Below are 10,487 nucleotides of genomic sequence, written 5' to 3' on the forward strand. Positions count from 1 at the left end.
GCAAGTAAATCAAACCACCCAAAGACATATATACCTCACCATGAAGTATTCATTGGTTGAAAGCGTTTGATAAATTAAGATTAATTATGGATATGTGATATTAATTTATTGATTGCAGTAATTAGTAAAATTTAGAGGATTGATTGTTCAATGACAAAATGTGTAAATGTTTTAAAAATAGTAGCCAAGGCTTTGCATACTTTGTTGACTTGTTGACTGGACCCAATTCTATATCAAAAAAGAAATAAACTGCATTCATAGTACAAACTCAAAATTGAACCTATACCAAAACACCCCATTTCTAAATCAAAAAAGCATCTTAAGTTCTTGGTTTTTTTCTTCTCTCATTTTTTTTTTAGCCATCTGGGAAGGGAGCATTTTTCCTGATATTCGAAGTGGTGACCAAGGTGGGGTAGGGGAAAGGACCTCACCACTGAGGTAAACTCCTCGATAGAAGTTCTTGCTTTCGTGGAAGATGACGATCACGATGATATATGATGGACGTGGGTAGCAACCAAAAAGAATCAGCGTTGTTTTGTAGTACTTTTTTTGGGCTAGTGGACTATAACTGGGGCCTACAATAATATAGCGTACCTAAAATACTCCCCGTCAGTAGGAGACTCACGATCCCATAATATTTAAAAGCATGCCCTCCAGTGTGTCTGGCATGCAAACAAGCCCCCTTTATAGCTCGCATAAAATGTGTATATATATCCCCCCCAGTCTCTCTAGCATGCAAATACGCCATTAGATGAAAACTTGGGTTTGGAGGTTTGTAAAAGAAGAAAGAGAGAGAGAGATATATAAGGTTATGGAGCGTTGTAAGAAAAAGTTAACAGCCTCTGATGTCAAGCAAAGACTATCAGTGAATAAGGAGATGCTGGCATTCATGCCCCCTATAGATCCAGATCATGATATCCCAATAAGAGTCTTAGATGATTGGGATAAGTCTTATGTTTTCTATTTATCTTGCAGGCAAGGCAAGTACAAAAATCCAGTTTTCCAGTCAAAACATTGGAGAGCCTTTGTCAAGAAGCGTGGTGCTAAAGCTGGGGATGTCATCTATTTCTGGCCTCAGGAAAATACATTTTATCAAACACAATACAGGATAAAGCTGCTCAAAAGTTTTCTTTCCCCAAAACCCAGCTCTCAAGTTGTGCAGGAAGAAGAAAAATAACCTTTAATATACTTCTTCTTGCAATACAAGTTTCTGTTTAGAAAGTACCTCTATGTTAAATAAATGGTGGGTACCTCTCTCTATATATGCATTAGTTTTGTTGTTTGTATGGTATATCGTATCATATCGTATCCTTCTTGTTGTGTATAGTGTATGCTTTGTACCCTGATAGGGATTTCTTTTCTATATATGTCTGTGATGAATAAAACTGATGTTGTACTTTTACTTTATTTCATTATTATAAGACAATAGCATCATTAATTTAATTGTTTTATAAATTTCAATTTCATGGCACGTACGTAGCTGGGCATATCATTCTGATATCCCTAATCCAATTTAATTATAATTCCATTACAATGACTTAAACACACTACACTATATAAGGCATCCACTTATAAAGTGATGATAGTAAGAAAACTTTATTAAAATTCACAAGGAATATGTATAAAATAAGATATTCAGAAGGAAATGGCAGATTAATGAGGTCCGACAGTTCCGACCAGTCGATTCGGTTAATCGAAACATGCTCACTCCTAATAGTATGTATGGCACAATTTAACGTGAGATTTTCATATGCCAAGGATGCTTGCTAGGTGAGAACCACATAACAACATGCGGTTCTATTTTGTTTCATTTTATCTTACAAAGATTCCAGCAATAATTTCAATAGCCCGTAATTTACGCCAATCAACATGTACAAGTTACTTTTGCAAATGCCACATCTTGCCAAGCTTACCTCAGATGCTCCTGAGTTTCAAAATATCTTACCAAAATTAACAAATTATAAAGACAAATCAAGGGAGAAAGAAAGCTTTAAAAGTTAATGCCATTTGATTAAATGAGGATAACATGATGGTCTAATAATATTTATTAAAAAAAGTATATACATTTTTTTATTTCTTAACTTTAGGCAAGTATATATACATAAGGAAACTTACTTTAAAATTGCATAAATTAAAGCTTTAATTAATGTCATTAAACTGAAATGAAAAAGACTAAAAACCCAATTTGGGGACTGAATTTGTGTTTCTTTCTATGGGACATGGAGAACATAATTGCGTCTTTGGAATAAAGAGAGAAATTCAAAAGAAAGAAAAAACATGCAAGAAGAGAGACTAAATGGATGCAACAATGTAGACCCTCCTGGTATCCACACACATACACACACACACACACTCTCTCTCTCTCTCTCTCTCTCTCTCTCTCTCTCTCTCTCTCTCTCTCTCTCTCTCTAAGTTCAGGGGTGCAGCATTTGAGAACCTGGAATTGCTGGATTGATTCAAATTGATTTCTGAGGGCAATTTGAGAAGCGAAAAATATTGATATTTGAATAGGTCACTGTCTAAAGTGATTATTTTGATCAACCAAACATAATAAACTAGAAAACGACAACTTGTACTTCATTACTTGAAAGAAGGCCTTAACAATACGACAACAGAGCCCCCAACATGTTTTTTTCTTCTTCAAAAAGCTACCTGCAGGGCTACAACCCAGTCCGTGCCCCCAGCAAATAAGGGAATTTTGGGATGGTCCTCCAGTGACGTGCCATGTTATGTTCTTGGCGAGGGACCCAAAAGATGGTTGTGTGCGCAAGCGCAATGCATGTTCTGTTATTCTCCAACAGTCACTTAATGGCCGAGATTAATTAGGTTTTCAAATTGTTTTTTGGGAAACGTGAAGCTAATGGCTAAAATGATAAAGGGAATAGAGATTAAACAAATGGGCATTCAAACCGAACGACAATTCTCAATGGTGCAACAAAGAGTTTGATCCCACAAAATTTACATCACAAAATTCACATAGCCAGCCCTGAAGTCTGGCAAGGTTTGTAAACAAAAAAACCTATATGCTTACCATAAACTACATCACGTTAGGAAAATATTGTTCTATGATTGTATGTACTGAAAAAGAAGTTATTGACAATATTGATTTAGATACGATAACAAAAGATTTTAATTATCTCAAGGATCGCATGACACAACTTGAATATGTACACTTTCAATTATGTTGCTTTTTAGGAGCTTTTAATTATGTTGTTCAACATATATTCATTTTGATAATATGTATTCGTGGTTGCATTTAATATGTATTTTTTTATATTAAATGTATTTATTTTTTTTATTTGTATGATTTAATGTATACTGTTATTTATAGAAAAACTATAGAAATTGTTAGTTTTTGTAAGATTAAAAAAAAAAAAAAGAACATCAAAGTTTAAGCTCAAAAATTTAGCTAGCCTACCCGTCGAAAATTTTAAGATAGAAATTGTAAGTTTTTAATGTGAAGGTACTAGTTGCGGTACCCAGATAACAATTTTGTTTGCTACAGCAACCGACTGAGTATATTAAAAATAAATAAATAAAAAAATTTGAAAACTCTACAAAAGTTGGAGAGGCAAAGAGAGAAAATTGAACACTCTACAAAAGTTGGCGAGAGAGAGAGAGAGAGAGGAGAAGAAGAAGAAGAAGAAGAAGAAACGACGCTTTGATTTGATGTGGGAATAAGAAGAAAATTAGAGCATCTCTAACCGATGTCTTAAAAGTACCATATAGACCTTCAACAGTAAAAAATGACTGTTCATTTTACTCCAACTGATATGCCATATGTGACTCGAAAAACAGCTTGGGCCTCTTTTGACGCTAAAAAAAGCAAGATGTCAGTTGAGATTTAATATTATTTTAATACATGAGACCTCCGTGTTTGGCAAATAGAATAATAAAGAACATAATAATAATAATATAAACAATAAATGTTTGACATATCGGGTAGAGTGAAGAACTTCATAATATGTCAAATTACTACATAAACCATCAAATTCAAATTTGATACTTTGTATTTGATATCCAAAAGGTGGGTATAAACGTGAAAATGACCCTATAATTTGGGAGTTCTTATATAATTTGTCCTAAAATTAATATAAATATATATTTTATAATTGTGCCATGGGCTTCGGATTATTTTAAACAACAGCTTTAGGAAATTGCATGAATCTTAGGGCCTCTATCTCTTATACACAAGTCAATTAATTTGATTTTTGTATTTTTGTTTGTTTGTTTTATTTATCAAAATGGTAGAATTTCATTAAGAAAAAGGTTAATCGTTTTTTTAGTCCTTGAACATAGACCCGATTTGCATTTGAGTCCCTCAATATCTAAAATTGTTCTCATGATCTTTCTACTTCAATTTCGTTAGGACAAATGGTCCTGCCATCAGTTTTGTTAACTTTTTACATAGACCCGATTTGCATTTGAGTCCCTCAATATCCAAAATTGTTCTCATGATCCTTCAACTTCAATTTCGTTAGGACAAATGGTCTTGCCATCAGTTTTGTTAACTTTTTTGTTAAATGCAGGTGCAAAATGGTAATTTTGTATTAAATTGATTAAAATATGAATAAAAAAATTAAAAAGCTAAAAAATTAAAATTAAACACACACACACTCTCTCTCTCTCTCTCTCTCTCTCTCTCTCTCTCTCCCGATTTCTACTCCCCCTAAACTTTAATTTTCTTTTTTTTTGGTTGGTTTTTTATTTGAATTTATTTTATTATTATTATTATTTTAAAGATATAATTTTTTATTCATTTTTTTATTTTAAAATAAAAATACTATTTCGTCCATACATTTAACAGAAAAAGTTAACAAAATTGACGGTAAGACCATTTGTCCTAACGAAAGTGAAGTTAAAGGATCACGGGAACGATTTTAGAAATTGAGACTCAAATGCAAATCGGGTCTAAGTTCAAGAACTAATAAAATGATTAATCCTTAAGAAAACTAGCAAGCAGTACATCAGCTTCGGCGGAGGAGCCATAATGTGACATCATTAAAATATTACCTTAAAAAAATCCCAAAGATAAAAATTCGATCAAGAAAAATGAGTACTCTTCCAAGAATAACAACAAAACAAAACAATAAAACCGAGAGAAACTAATTGGACGCATAGTCCGTTGCCAATGCCATCCCCAAGCAAAGTGGAGCCGCACCATCTCAAACAAAGCTATTCCCTTCTCGTAGACCAAATTTTGCCAGCAAAAGAAAGATATCTAACACTCATGAATCTACCATCAGTCAGTGGTCTTACATCTTCCACAATATTCCCGACATTACTACCAATCGTCCACTCCTTTTATCATAGCCACCGCGTCTTTAGAATCTGAAGCCAAAACAAAACCATTATAACCACAAGCAGCCATGATTCACAACCTCTCCCTTATAGCTGCAAGCTCCGTTTGCGAAACCCCCAACCCTGTTGGACTCTCACAAGCATAACCACAAATAAACACCCCATCAGATCTCTGAGACACTCCCAAGTCCTCTACATCTCCCTTCCTTACCCAAAACACCATCACAATTGAAAATAAAAGAATGAGTAAGGGGCTTTATGTTAAATATATTGTTATAGTAGTCACTGATTGATTGTTTTTCAAACAGAGAAGACATGCAAAATTTGGCGGCCAAAGATATCATCCCATATTCTCGCAAAGTGCTTTGAAGATGCCTTACTTGATATGATATGAAGGAAGTAGTTGCAGCTACAAGTAATTAATGATGAGCAATATGCTGTTAGTTCTTATTAATAATAAGAGCATCCATAATGAGCTCCTTAAACCACCTCCTTAGACAAATTTTATGGAGAAATCGTAAAAATGCAACTCCAACCATGCTCCCTATCCATCTCCTAAAATAGGGAGTCCTCTAGGAATTCCTAAATCTGAGGAGAGAGAAAGGATTCCTAGTGCCTCTCTATAATTTAATGCTGCTTTATGTAATGAGTATTTCAAACCTTTATTTAATGCTAATTATTTTTTTATTATATATTTTTAATAGAGATTGACCAATCAAAAAAGAGTTATAGCATTTATGACTCTTCAAATTAGGGAATATGGTTTGAGTTGAAATTTTTTAGAGAACTCCTAAAATAGCTTTATTATATTTTTAGCTAAATTTTAGTTAAGAAATAAAGAACATCATTGTGGATGCTCTAAATAATTCATACTGTCATATGAATAATTAATAATGACACGTTCACGTTTTATTAGAGATGTGATATACAATTTTGTACATAAATAATGTGGTCCCTCTAATAAGATAAGGACTCATCAATTTGAAAACTAAATCAAAGAAAATTGCCCAGATTTCATCCCAATCTTCTTTCGTACTTCTCTGATTGCCATAAATGAGACAATGATCAATATGGGCAGACATATCCAAAATAGTTCCCTTTTCACACAATCATTTTGCTTTCTACTCGACGTGTTCTTTTTTTGGTCTAATTATATACGACATGTTCAATACAAACTTGTTGCTAAACAAAAGGCCCGACACACGATAACTATTCTATAATTTCTCTCTATTTTGGTAGGACGATCAATAGCATGTGGGAAATTATTCTCAATTTAGAAGTAATCTCATTTGGCTTCCTACGTCTCTAATTACAATGAATGAGATAATTGAGATGGGCATTGTCTAAGCTTGACTTTTTGTAATATGCGATGAGCAATTCCATCATTACATCAACAACAAGAAAATTTATTGCAATGTCACGTGGTGTATAAAATTCAATACTCCAAAACTTTCCCTTTCTTAAAAAGAACCAACGAGGCAATCACAACTTGCATCAACACAAACAACTCTCTCTCTCTCTCTCTCATGGAACTTAGGGTGTCTTAGAGTCAGCCCATTTTTCTTCCCTACTCCTCTAATTGCAATGGATGAGATAGTTGAGATGGGCATAAGCTTGACTTTGTGTAAGGTGAAGGGTGTAGAGTTGGTAATCCCCTTTTTTTGGGGGTACATTATTACCTTCTTTTTTTTTGAAGAAACAATAATTCATCACAACTTGCACCAACACAAACAACTCTTCCACCATCCCTAATTTAGAGTCAGCTCATTTTTCTTCCTACTTGAGGTAGGCATAGCCGCATAGTCTAAGCTTGACTTTGTGTAGTTGTGCCAAAGGTTATTCCCTTTTTTGGTACAATATTGCATTGCTTAGAAGAAACCATAATTGATTGCCCTTAAGAAAGAGTATATTCATATCCCCATGCCAAAACTAAACTATTACGAATCTAAAGAAAATTATATCACAATGTCACGTAATGTTACTATAAAATTGAATACTTCAAGAAGGCAACGACAACTTGAACCAACACAGACAACTCTTCCACCATATCCCTCTCTCTGTCTCTCATGGGTTCCTCAGATGATGACTGTGCAGAGCAGCCCTTGTCTCCACCAGGCCGTCTCTTCCTCCATCCCCGATGGAACCTAACAATCCACTGCGCCATCGGCTTCAAGAACCCTATAGATATAGACGCCATCAAGTCCCGCCTCAAAAACTCCCTCCTTCTCTCCCACCCCAGATTCTCAAGCCTCGTGGTCCGGGACTCCCACGGCGTCGAGCACTGGCAAAAAGCAACCCACATTGACCTCGACCGCCACATCATCATCCTCCCCAACCCCGTCTCCACCGCATCACAGCCTGTTGACCATGATACCGCTGTCAACGACTACTTGGCTGACCTCTCCATCAGCTCTGGGCTAAGCACTGACAAACCCTTGTGGGAATTGCACCTTCTCATGGCTCACAACTGCTGCGTGTTTCGGCTCCACCATGCTTTGGGAGACGGGGTTTCGCTCATGTCTCTGTTCTTGGCCGATTGTAGGAGAGCTGACGATCATGAAAAGTTCCCAACTTTGGCTTATGGGAAGAAGAGGGACAAGAAAAGAGTGAATAGTAGTAGTGGAAAGGGTTGGTGGGTTTTGTTGATAGGGTTTTTGAGTATGGTGTGTTCCAACTTGGTGTTTGTGGTGGAGCTTGTGATGAGGAGCTTGTGGGTTTGTGACAGCAAAACAGAGATCAGTGGTGGCGATGGGGTTGAGCTGTGGCCTAGGAAGTTGGCCACTGCTCGGTTTAGGCTTCAGGACATGAAGCTCGTCAAGAAAGCTGTTCCGAATGCGGTAATTTGATTAATTATAATATATAAGTAAATTTAGGTTTTATTCACACAAAAACTTTCATTTTTGAAAAAAGTCAAATTTTTTTCAAAAAAGACAGAAAAACCTCTCAACTTTCAAATCAAAGACATGCAAATGTAAAAGATTTCTTCGAAAATCTAGAAATAAATAAGGGCAATTTCGTCCATTTTGACTTCTTTTAAAAAATTTCTCTCCTTTGGATTTTTTCAAATTCTTCTAATTAATATTTTGTTTTTAACTTTGCATGAGAAATCTTTTTATTTTTTATTTTTCAAAAAGGAGGTTTTAATTATAAGTTTTCTCCCACCGTGCAGACAATCAACGATGTTCTTTTTGGTGTGCTTTCTTCAGGACTTTCAAGATACTTGGAACACCGAACACCAAATGGTAATTACAAGAGCTTTTGATATTTCCCATGCACATCAAATATTAGGGTGGTACAAGATTCAATTCAATTCGTCCAAACCGATTAATTCAATTCAATTTAATTCGTTTTGAAGATTTGGAGAATTGAATTGGATTTGTAATTTTCAAAATCGGCATGATTGGATCGGATAACGAATTTGCTTATTAGAATCCAACCAAATCCAATCCGATCTAATCTAGTTAGTTTTAGGCTTATTTTGCTATTGTAGGTATTTGTCGTTGAAAAGGTTATGAATATTCTAAGTCATTTAATGGAGTTATGTTTAATATATTATATAATGAAAATAATTTTCTTTAGGACAAAAAAAATCAAAAAAATCAAAAAAAAATTCTTTAATATTTCATTAATATTTTACATTTATGTCTATTAATATGTTTGATTATATTAAACATAAGGATAAATATTTCATATGTATCATTATTGTCTTTTTCTATTATCAAAATCGATTATCCAATTCAATCCAATATCAGTTAGATCGGATTGGATTGGATTGGATTTAAACATCTAATATGATTGGATCGGATTGAAAAAAATCACAATCCTATTTATATTGGATCATATGCGGATTAACTAAATTGTATTGATTTCGAACTGACGTAATCTCCTATAAAATATAATTCACAATTATGAAGGGGTAGAAATTCAATACTAATTAGTCACAGTCTGACATATATACATAAATATTTTCTCATTTCGTGTAAGTTAATTACCGTAGCATGTCATATTCGTTTTTTTGTGAAATAACTAAATTTGTAACGGGTTGGAGTAGTGAAAAAATGATCACTCCTAAGATAGCTAAATTGTTTTTTTCATCATCAGCTTTGCCTGAGGGGCTTCAAATTACAGGGCTAGCAATGGTAGATCTAAGAGAGCAACTTGGATTGCAGGTTTGTTGTAACTTGCAACCCTATGACTTGTTAATTATTTCTCTCTTTATTTTTCTCATGAAATGATCGAAATTAATTTCAACTCGTGGTGGTTGGATGGAAATGAAACGAAACTGATCAGGAACTATCCGATATGATGAAAAGCAATTCACCAGGACTAAGTTGGGGTAACAAGTTCGGCATGATTCTCCTACCTATTTATTATCATAAAACCAACGGCACTGATGATGATCCTCTGGTGTATCTGAAGAGAGCTAAGGTGATGATTGATAGGAGGAAACAATCTCTACAGGCTCATTTCTCATACAAAACTATACTTTCTACAATGCCCTACTTGGGAGCAAAGGTGATCAAATTCAGGATTATAAAAAAAAAATGCATGCAGGGTTAAGTTCACCTTCCAATTTGAATATTGAATATTTTTACTTTTTTACTGCATGCAGGTTACTGCCTGGCTTAATTACAAGATCCTTTGCAATACAAGCTTCTCTATCTCAAATATCATTGGCCCAGAAGAGGAAATTACAGCCGCAGGCAACACAGTAACTTATCTGAGAGTGAATTCAACTACCCTTCCACATGTACTGCCCTCAAAACAAGACAATTTTTTCTAGGCATGATCATAAATGTATGTTTTTCTATGGTTTATAATTTATGGTCTGAATGTTTTTGCTGATTGGTAAATACAGGCGCTCACAATGCACATGGTGAGCTATGCTGGAAGAGTAGACATGCAAATTTTGGTGGCCAAAGATATCATCCCTGACCCGGCATTTCTCGCAAAGTGCTTTGAGGAGGCCTTGCTTGATATGAAGGAAGCAGCCAGCTGCATTGCAACCATGAGTAATTAACCAAGAATCACAAGTAATGGATAATGAGTCACATAATGTGATATTGCATTTTTTATTTTAAAACCTTCATGCTCTTTTTACTTCTTAATTAACACTCAAATGAACAATTAATAAATCACACGTTCACTTTATTAGGAGGGTAATACATAATTTGGCACATAAATGT

General features: G+C 34.6%; 1 protein-coding gene across 1 annotated transcript; it reads left to right on the forward strand.

Annotated features, from left to right (window-relative positions):
• The first annotated feature begins 7,336 nt into the window (after positions 1-7,336).
• LOC117638122 (O-acyltransferase WSD1-like) lies at positions 7,337-10,443 on the forward strand. The gene is made up of 6 exons (XM_034373220.1): positions 7,337-8,138; positions 8,471-8,543; positions 9,403-9,470; positions 9,592-9,816; positions 9,914-10,051; positions 10,160-10,443. The coding sequence occupies exons 1-6, from the start codon at positions 7,368-7,370 to the stop codon at positions 10,319-10,321; spliced, it is 1,437 nt and encodes a 478-aa protein (XP_034229111.1). The 5' UTR covers positions 7,337-7,367; the 3' UTR covers positions 10,322-10,443.
• Positions 10,444-10,487: the final 44 nt, after the last annotated feature.

The sequence above is a fragment of the Prunus dulcis genome, chromosome 8, assembly GCF_902201215.1.
Source record: "Prunus dulcis chromosome 8, ALMONDv2, whole genome shotgun sequence".
Taxonomy (NCBI): Eukaryota; Viridiplantae; Streptophyta; class Magnoliopsida; order Rosales; family Rosaceae; genus Prunus; species Prunus dulcis.

Excerpts from the sequence above, each read along its gene's own strand:
- LOC117638122 (XM_034373220.1), top strand. The coding sequence starts at position 7,368 with ATGGGTTCCTCAGATGATGACTGTGCAGAGCAGCCCTTGTCTCCACCA. Across the intron at positions 8,544-9,402 it reads GGAACACCGAACACCAAATG|CTTTGCCTGAGGGGCTTCAA; the intron begins GTAATTACAAGA and ends TTTCATCATCAG. Across the intron at positions 9,817-9,913 it reads TGCCCTACTTGGGAGCAAAG|GTTACTGCCTGGCTTAATTA; the intron begins GTGATCAAATTC and ends TACTGCATGCAG.